The sequence below is a fragment of the Channa argus genome, chromosome 18 (assembly GCF_033026475.1).
Source record: "Channa argus isolate prfri chromosome 18, Channa argus male v1.0, whole genome shotgun sequence".
NCBI lineage: Eukaryota > Metazoa > Chordata > Actinopteri > Anabantiformes > Channidae > Channa > Channa argus.
In genome coordinates, this window is record NC_090214.1 from 21367312 (window position 1) to 21386699 (window position 19388).

Here is a 19388-nt window from a genome sequence, read left to right on the forward strand (position 1 = left end):
GGGACCCACCCCCCAATGCACTGAGCTCCTTTCCTCCTCTTGACCATCTCTCCTCTCCTCTCATCCAGCAATTGTCATCACTGTATGTCATTAACTCTGTGTGTTCTCTCCCGTAGTTGTCTTTGTCCTCCTCTGTCCCCCTCTCTCTGTCTCTTTCTGCAGGTGTCCCCCGGCTTTGAAGCTGTGTGTCTTCCAGCGTGAAGCTACTGATCCCACCAATCTGCCAGATGTTTTGTTGTTGCTTTTGTTGCTCTGTTCTTTTCTCTCTCCCCTTTCCGTCCACCCTGAGCCTGGTTCTGCTGGAGGTTTCTTCCGTTAAAGGGAGTTTTTCCTCTCCACTGTTGCCTATGGCTTGCTCCAGGGGGAATTGTTGGGTTCTCTTTATATATCTTTATAATCTTGACTTTATTCTGTAAAGTGCCCTGAGATGACTTTGTTGTGAATTGGCGCTATATAAATAAAGTTGAATTGAATTGAATTGAATTACTAAAGAGCAGGTTTAAGTCTTAGGTATAATCAATGTAAACAAGATAACGTGTTGGTTCTGAACAGTGTCGAACCAGGAAGTTCATTCACATAAATATATGCTGTTCCTATGTGAGTGAGGAAACTGGGGCAATGATAATAATCTATAATTTCATAATACAGAGAGAATGAACTTAACTTGTTAACAACAATCTGATGACCTGACTAGCAGTGGCGGCTGGTATCAATACATTTTCAAGTGAGAGCCATTTCTTTTTAGACCGTGGCATCCAACAACACAGCAAGGTGATATTTTCAGTGGATGATGTTGCCTGTAAAAAAGTCTATATGAACTATTCAAAAACCATAAAAGTGCATGGTTCTCCCAGATAATTTAATGTAGCTGGGGCATTCCGTTACGTCTCAAATGACATAAATGGATACATGTATCCACGATTACAATATGCAGTTGTATTCATTCGATCCTAGACTAGCTTCCAAACTTTTCTTTTGAAACAGACCTTGCTTCCCGGGAGATTTTATGTGAGCACAGAGACACAGCAGATACATAATTTGAAAATGTCATTCATAGACACAAATTAATTATATTTATACCTTCTGCTTGTGCATCCAGTAAAGTACATGGAGCAGTATGACTGATGCATAGTGGGAAATGAATGGAAAACAATCTTGCAAAGAAGCCCTGCTCAAAAAATACTGTAAGTCTTGGAAAAACAACGAACAAAAGCAACCTGTGTTTTTAGTGGTTAATAAAAAGTAAACTATTCAGCCAAAGCCAACCTCAGAAAGCATATAATCAATGCTGCATTGGTTCTAATAGCAACATCACCGTAATGATGTGTTTTCAGGTCAGAGTGTTGATTTTTCAGTGGCTCATTTCCAGCCCATCAGAGAAAGAAATTCAGCATGAAATGTAGCAGCAGCTACAAAATGGTACAATAATAATGAAGGAGATATTAGATGCCTGGTCTGGCCACAGCCCCCTAATGTGGCTAGGTTTTCTTCTGGACCAGCAAAGACTCAGTGCCAACCTGGAACTAGTTTTGCTCAAACTGGTTCTTTGGCTGCCAAACTATAAAGAACTAGATCAAAATTAGGCACTGGCTCTGAAGCAGCCCTTTAACTGGCTGTGTGTGTGTGTGTGTGTGTGTGTGTGTGTGTGTGTGTGTGTGTGTGTGTGTGTGTGTGTGTGTGTGTGTGTGTAGAGGGAGAAAGTCCGATGGAACTCACGCTGGCCAAGTTGTGCCTCTGGAACTCTCTCCCTAATGATGCGACATGCATCGTACACCATGGTGGAAGGCTCGAATTGCATGGTCTTCACCACATTCCCCACGCTGATCTTTAGTGACAGGGCCACCATGATTGTTGCTGTGCACCTCCACCCAACTCACACCTGCATGATGCACAAAATAAGTTTGTCAGATTTGTAAAATATCAGATACTATGTGTTAATGACATCAACATCTTCCGTATCAATAAATGTAGTTAGTAAGCTTCATAGGTGCTGGAAGGTACATTTTACTGTCACACTTCCTCTTAGTCACCATTGTTTGTGCTAAGCTAAACAGCTGTTTTACTCAGCTGATGTGTGAGATAGTTGAAAGCTCTGAAAAACAGTGATATGAAACAACTAAACTAAAAACCTAGCTACTTGCTTAGCTATTCTTGACTCACTTTTGTATTCAAACTGTTCAAGACCTATTGCTATTAATATTACTTCTGTTAATAAAGTTTGGTAAAGGGAAGCAGAAGTTCTTGCTATTGCATTTATTATTGAGCGGATTTCTACATTCTTTTCTTACATGTCTCAGCACAGTGTACAGCTTTGGCTGAAATGAGGAACACCATTTATATTTACACACATATACAACTAAGAGGACTGTGAGAGTTGAGACACGAAACTGAGTTATAGCACATTTATAACAATCTGCACAAAGGTTACTGTAAAAGCTCTTTGGTAAATGTTCTGCACTTATACAGCACTTTTCTACTTATCAGCACTCAAAGCGCTTTACACTGGTTCTTATTCACCCATTCACACCCACAATCACACACTCATACTCATACACCGATGGGGGAGCTGCTATGCAGATGGCCAACGCTAACCGGGAGCAACTAAGTTGGGGTTCTTGCTCAAGGACACTTCAACAGAAGGGGATCGAACCAACAACTGTGAGATTGGTGGACAACCGCTCTACCTTCCTGCACCACAGTCGCCCCTTATACTTATTAAAGTTATTCTACTACTAACCTCTAATTCAATGATTGTAGCATTACTGCAATTTAAAAGAAAAAAAGTTTTACTTTTACTTCTTGCTATTTCAAAATACAGTGATGCAAACCTTTGTACCAAACTGTAAATACTAAGAGTTATTTATCTTTTCTTTCTTTCTTTTTTCTTTTTTGAGAGGCCCTCGTTCTGCTTCCAGGAACTCAGGTCTGTGTGGAAATTGACTCACCTGTAATATAAACATTAAATGGTGTTTCATGTCTGCAGATTCATCTAAACTTTTAACATCATAGATGATCATCACCCAGTGAGTTTATGTGTACGATGACAGGCCTGATGCTGAGGCTCTGATAAGAGGAGTGTGGTATGCTGCAGTTGAGATGAACAACAGTCTTAGGCGGGAATGATATTTCTCAAAGCTGCACATCAGCAATTGTACATGTGTTTGCAGTTTGATTGTGTGTGTTTATTCTGTCCAGTGGTAGTGGTTTTAATAACAACTGTGGAAAAAACATATACTGACTGCTGAGGAGAGCGGTACAGTCACTGGTAATTCTCTATGGGGTCATCGCTATGACTGACAACTCTCAGAACACACATGGTCATATGAATATTTGTTGCTGATAATAATACTCATCAGTGCATTTTACTAAAAAATAACCCCGGGGGGGGGAACAGGCCAAAGAAAACAACCAAAAGTGTCCAAAATATGAGACGACATCGAGTGGAAAAAAGTAAAGCAAAAACTCTGTACAATGTAAAACCAGAACAATGACACAAAGTCAATAAAAGTAAAATGCACCTTCTAAAAAACTAACTACAGAAATTTTGGGAAAGAGTGAGCAGCTTTGTGCATGTCTACATGTTGGTGCATTGGCCACAGTGGAGCTGATCCAATTCTGACCATACACTGACACTGACCCTACAAATACAAATATAGGCTGTAGCTTAGTTTCTACTTTAAGTTGCCATGACTACAGATGTGCAACAGTTTGTATTATGTCTCCAGATTGACAGGAGAGATGCTGTTTTCAAAATCAATTGCTGACTCAATCAAAAGTCAGCACTGGTCTCTGTCGCGCCACCCCCATGAAAATGTACTCAAATTTACTGTACAAACTATTGTAACCTACTCAATCAATAAATCATTTTAGATCAGTGGTAAAAAATTAGTAGTCAAGTAGAATTTTTATATACTTTATGGTAAGTATTCTCCTCTTAAGTTACTTTTAATCACTTGGAATTTAATGGGTAATGTACTTTATCTGACAGCCTTATTTATGTTGCAGATTCTTAACACAAATATAACAAACTAATAAAAGTTGTAATAGTATAGATTTACTGCCTGTCAGTCCAGAAAGTAGTTAAATGAACAAAATAGGTTTAGTTTAGTAGTTTAGTGTTCTGCACGTTGATGAGTTTTTTTACGCTGGATGGTCTTCCTGCCATAGCCCCACCATTTGGTCCGAGCTCTGTTCCAGCACCAACGTGGATCTTGGTGGCTGGGCAGGGCCAAACCTGGTGGGGTGGGATTCGAACCCACGGCCTTCTGCATTTAAATATTTGCTGGACATATAGTTAAATGGGTGGGTTGTGAATGGGAGAGAGGGCCACAAGTAACACATTAGCTGCAGAGTGACACCGTGGATAGAAAAAACAGTGTGGCATGTGTTGGCATCACAGCTCAGGGGGATCGAATGTCACAACACAGATGGCCTGACAGCCTCCACGTCGCATCCTGCTGACACTCTATCACTATCAGTTCCTCCTTCTTCTGGCTTCTGCTTGATGACAAGCGGCTGCAGTCGGAGTGTGTAGCGCATAAGGGATCACTTCTCAAACTACAGCTATCAAAGTAAGGGCTGGCTTATTGAAGTAACGCATGAAAAATAATCTTAACTATGAAATTAAGCAGGACACTGACCTTTCCAGGAAATATCAGTCAACACTGACAATTGGTACATAATCTACAAAGTTCAACTTGCGCTTAAATCTACGGCTGTAAAAGATGTGTATTTTTAATACATGGCTCACTGTGAACTCTATGAGGTTAATAAAATGTAAGGACTGGACCAAGACCAGTTATTGATGAGGCTTGTTATCTGCTGCTTAATTTCAATAAACTACTATCCTACAGAGTGCGTTTTAGTTTAATTAGAAATAAGGTGGGGTCTCTAAGTACCTGATATAAACCAATGTTTAAGTGACAGCCTCCCTGCCCAGTCAGATGATCCAGATGATTCTTCTCTCTGGCTGCAGAAAAAGAATAACAAACAACAGGTTATAACCAAAACACTTTTTATTGACATCACACGGCTCTGACATCTTCACACAAAGCACAACACAATAATCTGACTGGCCAGCTACTTATAATCATATACAGTAGTTTCAAGGTTTAAACCTAATTCAAAGAGTTTGCAACTGTGACATCTTACTGCTGTAAAAAGTGGTTGTTAAAACACGAGAGAAGAACCGTATAAATCTTGCAATGCAATGTAAAACTCTCCATTTTCACACACTCATGAACATTTTTTGCTCTGGATAAAAAGGTCAGTAGTCATGTCTGTACAGTAAATATGAAGCCACAGCCAGGACTGGTTACCTTAAGCTGCACCTAAGGGCTGGCAAAGACTGGGCAGTTCATAAGGACTGTTCCCACCAACTATCACAGATTTCTAGTCTCTGACAGTCTGGAACTAGCACACACTTACGGAATGAGTAAACTGGGGACAACACACTTAAGGACTGGTCGGGACAACTGGACATTTTACACTCCAAATTCCACGTAACCTACGTTCGTGTTCTTATACCAGAACAAATATGGCGGCAACCGGGAACATTTTATTACAAAACAAACTGAGGGAATTCACAAGAGCAGCCCATCAGTGCACTTGCCTTTCGTCCAACAGCATCTGTATATACGTGCATGGTGCAAACTGCGCCAACGAAACAAGTCTCAAAACAACAATTACATACAAGTATTTTGGTAATGTCATGAACGACAGATGAACGTGGACTAGGAAGGCTAACGTTGTGTCTTCCTGGTTTCAACAAGTGCCGTAACTGCTAACGTCGTCACGGGTAAATTTGAAACACCAGTCATATATTTAGCATATTTAAACTAATTGTTGTGAGAATGATTGGCAGCGACTCGGTCTTAAGACTAAAGACTAGAATCTTTAGACAGCACACACTTAACTGGACTGGACTTTTGCTTTGGACAGAAAAACTGGAAACATATAGAGACAGCTGTCTCTGTCCAAAGACAACAAAACTCACCACCTCCAAAAATAACTGATATTGTTCAGTTCATTCCAAATAAAAATCATTCCATCATTCATCCCAAATCAAATAGTAGAAACAACTATAGTTGGATTAGAGCCACGTTATGCCATGTCATCAAAAATCAAAGCAAACCCCCGAGCTCTGAGATTATAGGCTTTTAAAATTCTTAAACCCAATGATCTCAATATACAGCAAAAACAAAAACATTGGACTGCCACTGTCTTGGAGGGGACTGTGTATTTATTTCTGTGTATTTAAAATATAAAGTCAACAGAATTCTCCTACCTTGTTCAAGTCCCCATTTTATGTGCAAAAATCCTTTCAAATTCAAAACATCTGTTGTTTTCATATGAAATCATTTCTGGTACATATTTTCTGTATATATATTTTTCTGACTCTGGATTTGTCTGCACTAACATGTTTGTAATGACTTCAGAGCCTCTGGCTGTAACATGCACAACTCACAACATGCTGAGGCACAACAGAGCTTCTTATTCATCTCTGTTGGTGATTTTGTTTTAAGGCTCTCATCAGTCCCATAGATGAAATAACATCTTCATTCAGTCTGCTATTTTAGTGTGGAGCGGGCGTATAGTGGGGTCCTGTGTCAGTGGCTTCACCTCCAGACAAACTTGGCACCTCCACTACTTTGGAATGATAGGGTTTTTGCGGGATCCTACTCAGATGTCCTTATGTCATTTCCTGTTTTAAAAAGCCCTTCAATTGCCATAAAAGGACATTTGAGCTATGTGTATCCTCCCAGTGATGATTCAGCTGAGAGCAGTGGGTTCTCTCTGCCGCCAATTGTAGGACACTTTGTTTGGATCAAGGGAAAACAAGAAGCGACTCATCTAATGCTCTCTAAACTATATCTAATTCAGCTCTAAATCTTACAGCTAATACAAACAGTTCATCTATATTCAACATGTGACTACTACATTACTGACACAGACATTTAGGAGGTCTAAAGCACACCCTTACACTCTTGCTGTCTGATCAGTATAATGTCAAAGTTTGAACACTTCCAAAATGTGCTGTAACTACTTCTCTCTCCACCCTGACTTAAAGAGGAAGTGCCAAGTCATAACAATAATTACTGCACTTACTGAGAAATGAGGAAGAGTGCAGTGAGGCCACAGCAGCAAATCACAATCAGTTTGGCAGGAAAACAATAGAAAACAATTCAAAGAATTGCGAGAAAAATCTTCAATCTTGAGTATATTGTTAAATAATACGAACATGTCCCTGGCACTGTTGCAATGTACATACATTACACATCAGAATTCAATTGGGTTATTGTGTTATTTAGTTGTGAAAACATGTCAGAATCCAGAATTGCACAAAAGAAAATCCTCCAGGATTTCAGATGTCTACCTCAGTAAATACAGTTCTAAGATCACTTTGAGCCTTGAACCTCATCGACTGCAATAAGTAATCTATTAAATCCATACTTTATTACCATAATAGTAATTATATATAATACATACAATTATATATTGTACATAATTTGAATTTATACACACACTTAAAATCATCACAGTAATTGTGTTCAGATTTTCTTTACATGGTAAAAACTGATTTTTTTGTACATGATTTATAAGAATCCCAATTTTCCAAATATTCAATGAAATTATGTACAAATGGACAAAATTATTAAAATAATCATTATTTGCAGGCTTACTGCACACTTTATAAACTGGTAGGATTTATCAGTACTGGAATACAGAGACCAACACTGATTTTGATATTGGAAAGTTTCATAAAATAAACTTGTGTCTGCTCTCACCTGCAAAAAATCATTTTAATGGGTAACGCTTCGTGCATACAGGGCCATAACCTGAAGGTTAACAATAACTATTCCTATTCAAACACAAACACAGGCGGGTATAACTAATCATGTAAAAATAGTTACATTTCCTTTATCCCTGATGTTAAACTTGCTGGTCCAAGGACACTGACATCTCTTCCTGTAATAGATCATTTGTTGCTTTGTATCCAACCTGTCTGACTGCCTGTTTCTTGTGACTTCTCAATAACAACACTGGTAAGAAAAAAAAACTGGAATTGTCTTCTAAACAGAAATCAGCACAGTTAATGACTTTCCCTCATGTCAGTCCTGTGCAGACTTCCACTGTAAAATGACAGCGGTCAACTGCCACCAAGAAGTCACACATCCGGTCTATGTGCAGCAGCCAGATATAGTCCATCTCAGCCTCTATCTCATGCCGCCAGGAATGACCACAACATGTTTTAAAGTGCTAGTGGAACTATCCTCCAACAAACTCAGGAATATTATGTAAACTTATCTCATTATGCCTGAAAAACACATTCTATTTTACAAATGCTCATCAGAGAAAGTAGATCTACAGTGTCTGAAGATTTTAGCTGTATATATGAATTTGTTTATGTTGATCAAGGTGGTAGAATCTGTAAATAGACTGAAATACTGCACAGAAAGTCATAAACCAAGTGTTTGAACTCTGTTTGGTCCCTATTATGACTAAAATAGATAAAAGTTTTTCTATTGACACAGTTTTTTACTTTTACTTTACTATACAGTTTTGTTGGAGCGGCCCAAGCTCTGGGGACAACGCAAATACAGAAACTTTAATGTAAGTCAATAAAAATAAGCATACTTTTCAACAGAGTCACTACATTTAAATACCACTAAGTGCAGAGAAAGATCATGAGGAAGCTTATGAAGATTATGAAACATAAAATGCAAAATTAATATCTATGTAAAGAAAAACATCACCCATCTAACAGAACAGACACGTTAAATAATAAATCTATCTAACTCTAGAGTAGATTTTGACAGAAATTAGGTCTGTTTTCCTATAGATGTCCATTTCCTTTCAGCATAATCTGTAGCAACCTTAACATAACCAATTACCTCTGACAAATCTTGACCCTCGGGTTCCAATGTCTACATAATGTTTGTCTAATACCTTGCTTTCTCACCCAACAGACAGGATACAATGCAGCAAGAGAAGCAAAACTTTTTGCCAAGATGGCCACATTGCAAATTTTAAAAACTCTCAGCACAATAGTAGTTAATGTGATACACTTTGTTGTCAGGATACAAGCCTCTTTTTCACCATTGACAACTGGCCTGAAGAATCACCAATGTAATTCTTCTCTGTTTCCCCTTTTGGCTCTTCTTCTGTTACAATAACAGACAATGTGACATTATGCTAACAGGCTTAACTAGTGGGTGAACCATGTTGTTGTGTATAATCTTTGGCTGAAATAAAATCTGAGGTAGTAGTGAAGGGCAAAAACACACCATTGTAAAGGGCAGGAACACACTGAATTTACAATACAAAATTCATTTTTAGAAATCTGTATGTGTTCCCCTGCCAAAACAAATATGGTGTCAACTAGAGTTTCAACTCTTTTAGAATCTACATGGGTATATGGAGATGAAGTAACTTTAGCCCCATTCAGACATTCCCTGGAATACTGAACTTATCCTGACTTTGTCAGGAGGTTGTGTATGTGTGAATGCAAATGTCTTTATTAGCTCATGTGTGCAGCAGGCTGCTCTGTCCCGAACCATCAGGAGGTTTAAAAGCGAGCAAATGGGTGTGTTGATGACATTTCTAACACTCATGCCTGTGTGTTACATATGTGAAACGACACTAAGGACAATCTTCAAGGCAATGTCTCCTAACATTGTCCAGAATACAAAGCAAACTTAAGGTTGGAGTTACTCTAGATTTCCCTCGGTTGTCACTGATGTCATTCGGAAATAGTCACCATGTTTAAAACAATCTTTATGAGAATGACTGTTACTAACTGGATCTTAAGCCTTTAGCAAAGAAGAGTTTTTAGGCAGCTATGCTTTTGTCTTTGTGACTTTTGCTTAAACAGCTCCAAGCTCCAAGCAGTTTCACAGCCACTTAAGTGCTCAACCAAAGTGAGGTTAACGCGGTATCAGCTGTGGTATCTCAGTACACAAGGTCGGCTGCCAAGCAATGATGCAGTTTAAAGCAGCATTTGTTATGTGTCTGTAACAAGAATTAATCCACCATCAATCAGTAGTGTGTTTGTAACGTGTAACGTGTTTCACAGAAACTAATGCATCTCAAATTGGTCCACAGGTACACATGAAAATCTAGAAGTTGAAATTGTAGTTTTGTTGTATAACATGGAAAATAAAACAAAATCTCATAGTGTTTCTACTCAGAGCGCAGCTGGCCGTTAGAGACATTTATTTTGGCTTTGCCATTTCAGAAGATCTGTCGGCACAAAAGACAAACCAAAACCTGTCTTTCTTTTAGTAAAACATATACAAGTATTGGTAGCAAAGCGCTGTAGAAACAGTAACTCAAACTGTGGTTAAGAACAGTTCACAACAGGTTCACAGTGTTGCAGAGAACATACAGCTATTTGCAACCAGTCAGCTCTGCTGTCTCTGTTCCCAGCCACATTCAAACATCCTGTGTTATTGTGGCTTGCAGCTCCACTGGCCTGTCGGACAACCTGGGCAAAAGACTACTGCCTTGCAGTCCCTGCACACACTGCGTGCTCATCAACACAACTAAATCAACCTGTGTTAGGGTAGATATAAGAGAAACATTTGACCTCATTGTACACTGCAAACACAAAAAGTAGACAGTCATCGCTTAAACATCACAGTGAAGGTCATGAGAAAATATCAATAAAATAATATCTGGTGAGAGAAACCACTCTGTCAAAGCAGAGCAGACCCAGCTGCCGCTTCTAAAATAAATACAAGCTCCATTAGACGACAGAGTGCGACAAAGAGAAAGTACTAACAGTAGCCCTCATTACATCGCTCAATGAAACCGAGCTTTCTGTATTTACCCTGGTCTGACACTGTAAAAACGACATAGATCTGATGTCTAAAACAAGTACCCTGCCTCCACACTGAGATCCACCCCACCCCCACATCTCTACTGTTTCATTTCCTGTCTAGTTCTCTACTTAGAAGATTCTGACAGGCCAATATTCTAGAGAAAACAGGAAACTCAAACTTGGGCATTTGCACTCGTGTGAAGGAGAAGCAATAGTCTTTAGTTTAATGCTGAAACATTTATTTAATGATCCTATGCACTTATATAGCACTTTTCTACCTATTGGCACCCAAAGTGCTTTGCACAGCTTCTTATTGTTATTCACAATCACACCGATGGTGGAGCTGCTATGCAGCCGGCCAACAATCACTGGGAGCAAGTAAGTTGGGGTTCAGTGTCTTGCTCAAGGACACTTCGACATGTGACCAGAGGAGCCGGGGATTGAACCAACAACTGTGAGATTGGTGGACAGTCGCTCTACCTTCCTGCGCCATATCACACAGTTATTCTCTTCTCCTAAGAGAATCAAATAAAGTAATCTTAACTTACTGCCAAAGGTTTTTTGTGGTGGAAAAGTGTCAATTGATACATATTGTTTTTGTTTTACTTGCTGCAAATTGGTTTATCCCTGCTTTCATGTAGAACATCAGAGATTGTCCTCACACTGTGTTTAGATGTATCTTCAGAGTTCAGATGCACTTATCATTTGCTTCAGTGCATGTTTTCTTCTTAAGGTAACAGCAAATAGCATTAGCACCCTCTCATCAGCAGCTGTAATGCACTATACTTCTGAGGCACTGAGGAACAGTACAGAGTAAAGGGAGAAAACAACTTTGCTGAAAAGTTAGATGCCTTGACAAAATGTGCAAGTCCGTGCAGAATTCACTGGAATTGGTTGAATTGCAGTAATTGTTGTGCAATACAACATATCAAACTCCTGGGTGGGACTGATCTTAATCTTTCTTATCTATCAAAGTCAATGTTCTGCACTTATATAGCACTTTTCAACCTTTTAGAACTCAAAGCACTTTACGCTGCTTCTTATTCACCCATTCACACACACTCACACACTAATGGGGGGCAACACTCACCGGGAGCAACTAAGTTGTGGTTCAGTGTCTTGCTCAAGGACACTTCGACATGTGACCAGAGAAGCCAGGGATCGAACCAACAACTGTGAGATTGGTGGACAACCGCTCCACTTTACTTCGCCACAGCCGCCCATGAAAGTGCTGGTTCCTATATCAAATATCCCTCGGCAACCTGCAAGCTTTTGGTCCGCCTTTTACAGTGACACTGTAACACACAGGTCTAGTATATCAATACTTTTCTGACTTATACCACTAAAAGCAACATGCCGAACATGTTGATTTGGCAGTTTTTACACCAGATGCCCTTCCTAATGCAACCCTCCCCAATTTCTACTGGGCTTGGACTGGCGCTGAGGATGGGCTGTTGGGGGTTCAGTGTCTTGCCCAGGGACACTTTGACACATACCTGGGACTGGGGATTGAACCACTGACCCTGTGGTCCTTGGACGAGTACCTTACTAACTGAGCTACAGCCGTACGAGTGTGAATGATAAATAAATTATTACTGCTCCTGTTGCATAGTGCTGTTGTTCATGTTAATTTATTCCCACGCTGTCATAATCGTGCTTGTATAGGTTAAAGTGACATGGTTTGGGGCGGTATTTGTGCCAGTGATGTTAATGTTATTGTCAAATTTGACAATCTCATAATTGCTAAAAAGAACAGATAGGTTTTAATTCATTGCGCCATTTAAGTCAACTACAAATTGTGTCAGTTATGTCCTCACTTATCTGAAAACAACCGTGTTCTTGCTTTAGATATTCAAACTATAATATTTATACTAATACTATAATGTTTTATTACCAAACTAAAGCAGTGCATCTAGTCAAATACTGTGAACATTTTTGAGATACCTGTGATTGTGCCTGTGCATCCAGTTCATAAAACAAAACCTACTTTCTAACAACTTTATAAATCTGACAAAAACAATGCTTGTGCTTACAATGCTTGTTTCTATGCATACACTTTACTCACCATCTATATAGAGTATTATGCATGTGGCGCCAGGTTGCTGTGCATCCTTTAAATAAGGTACTGGGACATATTTAGCAGAGCAACACGAGCCACAGACTGTAGAGCTGCTTAGTTGCCTCCAACCCCACAGAAGAATTTAACTGTGCATTCCTCAGGAATACCAGCATCAGAACACAGAGACAGAGAGACAGAGGGAGAGAGGAAAGAAGAGAGGCTTTATTCCGCCCTATGTCACTAGCAGCCAGCAGAAGAACTAAATCCAGCCAATCCCAGTGGAATAAAGGAATTTGAAGAGGGCGAGATTTTGTGGCAGAGGGAAGATAACATCTCAGCTATAATTTGAGACAGTTTTCAACTCCAAGGAAGTCAAAAACAAAACTAGTATTGTATAGTATAGCAGCAATAGATACAGCATTTCTTGTAAGGATTTGCCAGTATTTAAACACAGTTCAAACAATGAAATTCTTCTTTGCCTATTCTTACAAAAAACTACATTTATGATGGTCATTTCTATGTTTTTAAAACAACAAAGGGGAAATTATGCCTCTAGGCACATGTAAACAGCTGTGCAAAACCAATGCAAAAAAAGATGGATTGTGTCGAGCGGTGTCAAGGGAGCTACAACGTTAATGTCACAAATGTCATAAAGGACAACAGACTGGACCAGACTGATAATACAGATGCAATTTATAGGAAAGGACAGAGCAGACTCTTTCTGCTGAGGAGCAAGAGTATAAGCTTCTTTAAAACTAAGGTTGTTAGAGTGCAAGGAGCACTACTAAAGTCTGCTGGAGCAACAGCATGTCTACAGCAGACAGAAAGGGACTGGATAAGTTGGAGGCCAGCTTAGTCCTGGGGGTGCCCCTACACACAGTACAGGAGGTGGGAGAAGCGAGGATGGTAGCCAAGCTATCATCCCTGCCGGAGAATGAACTGTAGGACATAGTGACATCTGTGAGCAGCTCATTCAGTAACAGACTGTTACATCCTTAGTGCCTGAAGGAGCAATATCATAGCTCTTTTCTCCCTTCTGCTGTCAGACTTTACAACCACAGCTGCTCCCAGTGAACCAATACTCACTATAATATACATTCCTACTACTGATTGTAATATTGTTTGGTGATTGTATACTTCTCTCTTTATTGTACGATTTTAAAATTATACTGTCTTTTTTATCTATATTGATCTTTTTATATTTACTTTTTTTATTAATTTCATTCTATTTCATTTTTACACTTTTGCTGCTGCTGTAATATGAAAATTTCCCCACTGTGGAACAAATAAGGGTTTATCTTATCTTATTTTATCATAATATGAAACAATAGATGTGTTACTATTGTCACATAATGTATGTTGTCATGTTGCACTTTTCTAATTACATATGATAATGATAGCTTGACATGGACAAACCTGAAAAACTGTGTTTATCGCGCATGATTTGACAATATTATATAGAGCATCTTATAAATACTTTGATTTTCAGTTTATAAGGGTCACATGACTATGACTATGACTGTGTGCTTGTTAAGCGTTGAGGTCTACTTGCCAGCAAACAACATCTGCTGATCCCAGAACTGAACAGAAGACAACAAGAAAAACTCTTCAGCCCAGTGATCCCACGATCTCTGCACACTCAGCAACCTCACTCCAAATATTAAAAAAACTGCTGAAAACAGAACTCTTCGCATCTTCCTATGCACTTAAATCTATTTTTTTTAAAACTTCCTTTCTGCTCTTTCTTGCACTTGCATCTCATTAAACAGAAAAACTTCTTCTAATAGGACTTTGCTTTAATGTTTTCTCCTTCACTTAGATTTTTGCTGCCTTCTACCTCACTTGTAAGTCACTTTGGATAAAAGCATCTGCTAAATGACTAAATGTAAATGTAAATGTGAATGTCTACTTAAGGTCAGTATCTTGCTGGAGAATAAATCCTTCTTCACAAAAATACACCCCAGAGGGTGGCGCATGTCTCAAAAGAATAGATTTGTACTTCTCCTGGTCAGAATGTAGCCAATTCAGTGCGATTATCCAACTCCAGAGTAGGCAAAACACCTCTAATCTTAAATATTTCCACCACTGTGTATTAATCCTTCTCTAGGGGCCTATTCTTCGAACAAGTCAAATAATCAGCGCTGGATGATCTAATCCTAGTTACAGTTTTCTGTTTTTTTGACTCCCATTGATAAGTGAATTAGAAAAGTATTCATCTGAGATGACTGCAATTTAATGGACATAAAGAGAAAAAATATTGTATGAACACACAAAACCATGATCAGCAGGCTGCCTCGAAATGCCAAGAGAGGGAGCACAATTGTTTACCACAGCAGAGAAGAGTTTCCACTGAATGTCTACAAAGAATTTAAGGATGTCACCTGTGCACAAGGTAACAATATGGAAAAAATTTTCATGATGAGCGACAATTTTCTTTCACATTAGTTGATATTGATAAATATCATGATTTAATAAATTTTCTTTTAATCTTAAAGATGCTGACAAACCCTTCTCAACGAAAGGAGTTTGTTACTGTCGCTGCTTTGATATTTGTCATCATCAGCTCTTTTTATGGTGTTTGCAGTTTTGCATTTATAATGCAAGCACAGCTATTTAGTAATATGACTAATTTTATCATGAGGAAATACTGACAACAATTACATAGATGGATGGATGGATGGCAAAAAGCGAAAAATTTAAGTGTCCCATCCATCAGTTTCTATTTATATGAAAGAGGATATTCATTTAAAAAAAACTTTAGAATAGTCTTTCAGTTCCTTAAGTTATATGGTTAAAATGGCTAAGCTACAGAAAGCCCACACATTTGATCCTAAGGATAAAAATTTCCCATTGAAAACTATTGAAAATGCCACATTTATCTCAGCATAAACTAATGCATTCCATAAAGCACCAACATCAATTTTATGGCCAATCATTGAGCCATCTCGGTGCCTAAAAATGATAATAATCAAATACTCCTTCAAATGTATTTTATGGAAATTTGTTTTTTGGGTTGTTTGTTTTTCAATAAACAAAAACTGTGGAGTTATGTAAACACAATGGCCTTTACAGGGTTAAAATCCCCCCAAAATAATTAATATTTTATGTGTATATTTCAGGCTGAAGTAATTTTAAAAGATTGACTCGTTTAAAGTTGAAAGAAATATTAATATTTGACACTTTTACAGCAGTTTTTGGGAACGTGACAATTTTGTCATTAGGATCAAAAGTTTTAGGATTTTAAAGAACTAAGGGCTAAATGTGTGGCTATATCTGTCTCTGTCCCCTCTCTCCATATTTTATATATATATATATATACATACACACACACACACACACACACACACACACACACACACACACACAGACTATATAGTCCATTATTTCTGTATCCTACATTCAGACCAAGTAAAAGCATATGAACCTGGATACATGTGAAAGTAAAGGTAGTTAAAAATTCAGCAAACTGGTCTTAGAACTTCTACCATTAATAAAAACAGACTTCAGTTCAAGCAAGCAGGTTCTTATTTTCTTTAATGACAAAGGCAGATACAAAGCCAGCAGGGAGGATCAATGGAACTGGACACCAACTGAAGAGGTGGTGTTTAATAGAATTCATTGACCTAATATGAAGGTCTCGTTTTCTAAGCCACAAGATGAAGAATGGTGGATACTTTACTGCCAGTAAATTAATATATTTGACACATCCTTTCAAGTGTCATGGACCAATGGACCAAAGTGTCTGATTTCTAGAAACAACCTGACTGCCTATAATGATCCCTAATATCTTTAGAGAGTGCTCTGACTGAACTCCCCAGGCATCTGACACAGGTTTAGGAATTGGCTCTGGTCTTAAACAAATGATTTTTTTGTGCTGTAGGAGTGGCAGCACATGTTGTCTTGACCAAATATGGCTGAGTGAAAACACTACAGCCCGATCTCTGCAGCACGCTGGAATGAAAAGCAAGTTTCCTTAACTGGTTTGAGAGTGGGATATGACACAACACACTGACACCTATCCAGCAGAGCTCTTACTCTGCAGGCTTGATATTCATGGAAGGTGAAGGTGATCAGGTTACTGAAACTATTCCGAAAACTGAATGTACACTCAGCAAAAGCAACACAGGAACTTCCATCCCCTGTGGAGTCACTTCCAACCAGTACTGTGGCCATGTACAGCCCACGTAAGGGTATAATGTAACAGGATGAACATTCAACATGAAGGAATTATTATGCTAATCGAAAAGCCACTGAGGTCATTAAAGTACAAAGAAAAAAAATCTCTATGAGACCAGTATGTATTCAGTGTCAGTTTAAATTACCAAAACTTAAACATCAAGAACATTTTAATGCCAAAAATGTTCTAAATTAGTCTAATTTACACGGATATAAAAACAGAATAAAAGCAGAATATCTTCATATTTAAAAAACTGAAACCAGAGGATGGTTGGCTTTTCTTTCTGATGTCTTAAACATTTTAGACTGTATTCACACAGACATTTGGCCCCGTGTTAAAACAACCCAAAGGAATCTTTGCTAAGGTTGTGTTGTTTCATGTACTGATTCAAAAGTCCAGTCAGAGGGACAAATCTAAATTTTAGAAACACAGCACAAGATCCTGAGGTAAACAGTACAAATACAGCTTTGTTACAAGTGTAGGAAAAATGTGGGCTTAAGCCCAACGCAGGATCTTGCAAGATGATATCACACGGGTGGGATGTGAACATGTCACATCTATTTTAATTACAAAATAACTGTAAATAGATATAAATTCCATTCATTACTTGCATACAGGCGTTAAGTTAATGCAGTTAAGATGAGTGTCTGAATGAGTATGCAGGGGTTTTAATTGTCATTTATGTTTCATATGCAGCTCAGTGGGCAAAGGGTAAAATCTCATGCCCATCTATTTTTCAAACGAATCAAATTGTTCTTGATTCAAGAATTGATTCACAATACCACGGATTAGAATCATGAGTTTGCCATTAGATTTCAAAATTTCCAACCACTGCCACACTGCAATAAATGAACCAGACCAAATGTTTTAATCCTAATGGAAACACCATAGGGCAGCTACACCATTCTGTAGGCCAGCTACACAAATGCTTCAGCTTCAGTTTCCATGTCTTCAATAAACCCAAACCAGCTTCACACACCAGCTAGACAGCTGAATGATCAACTGCCACAAAAATTCACATGTGTACTAAATATGTTTTCATCAGCTAGACTGAAGTTACTACAACACAGTAAATGCACCTGAAGATAATCTCATGGTGACACAGTGGAAACGGCATGTGCAGAGGCCTGGTTCAATAACACATGTTACTGCATATAACTATTGTATCATCAAAGAACTGTGGTTTTGGAAAACAATAACTTTAATTGTTACGCAAGAAAGTGACATAGAGATGACTGAGTTAACAGACCCACCCTAACACAGACAGATCCACTGTACGATTGAGGCAATGCTGTATATGCTTGTGAAGTCTTACACTTTAAGCTTCTTGGGTCATAAAGCTCCTGCTACAGTTCAGTCAAATTTAACTACAAAAAAAAAAACAAATAAAAACAAAAAGTGTGATTTTGATCATCAAGAAAAGTTGAAACAGATGAATCACATAGAAGGTTAGACAATAAAAAAGGGGGGGAGGGCAGGAAGAACCATGATCATAGACTGGGGTTCACAGACTCCTCAACAGAGCAACAAGTGCCCCCAACAAACACTTATTTTAGAGAGAATTACGAGGCACCCAGTTACATCAAATTGCTGTTTTCTAACAAAAGGTTAGCAATACTTCTCTTCCAAATGTCCGTGGTGACACACATTAGCTTCACCCATGTTAAAAGCTCCTTTATTATATTAACTGATTAAGCCCTTCAGCTTCTCCTGTTAGGGAAGCTCACTAGCACGTCACAGTTCGTTGTTGAAAGTCTACAGGTCAGCTGTCAATAACTAACGTTGATTCACTATATTAAACTGATGCAAGTCATCATGAAACTTGAAGATGTGTGTGTGTACACCTCACTTTGAGCCAGGAAAAATTCCTGAACAGGTCCAGTTCAGTTTAAAGACATCCTGATCCATAACACTGTAGCAACACTATTTAGTTGCTGTATGTGAAAAGTACAGAATGTAGACAGGCTTTTTTTAATCCTGGTGTTGATTTAGGACAATGTGACCATGAACATTTTCCTTCCCTTTTTGCATATCTGTGGTAATACCTATATATGACATTAAGGCAGTTACATTTCACAGATTAGGTGCAGCTGTAGCTCAGTTGGTAAGGCAGTCGTCCACAGACCACAAGACACTGAACCCCTAAGAGCGTATTCCTATCCCCAGCTGTGCAGTGTCGGTACAAGCCTGGTCAAAATTGGGAAGGGTTGCGTTCGGAAGGGCATCCGGCCCTTTGCCAAATGCAACCCTGAACTCACGAGATAAGTCGAAAGGACACACACAAAAAAAGAAAAGCATTTCGCAGATTCACTCTCTCCATTGGCTTCCCA

At 38.7% G+C, this 19388-nt stretch overlaps 1 protein-coding gene across 3 annotated transcripts in view; it reads right to left on the reverse strand.

Annotated features, from left to right (window-relative positions):
• Positions 1-19388, reverse strand: part of tln1 (talin 1) — a 71678-nt gene that overhangs the window by 48517 nt on the left and 3773 nt on the right. For 2 of the 3 annotated variants that reach the window (XM_067483421.1, XM_067483419.1), the window contains exons 2-3: positions 4899-4969; positions 1717-1879 (exon numbers count right to left, since the gene is read on the reverse strand). In XM_067483421.1, the coding sequence (XP_067339522.1) occupies positions 1717-1846 (130 nt within the window). In that variant the 5' untranslated portion in view covers positions 1847-1879; positions 4899-4969. The remainder of the gene's footprint in view (positions 1-1716; positions 1880-4898; positions 4970-19388) is intronic. The other variant, XM_067483420.1, reaches the window with a different exon arrangement.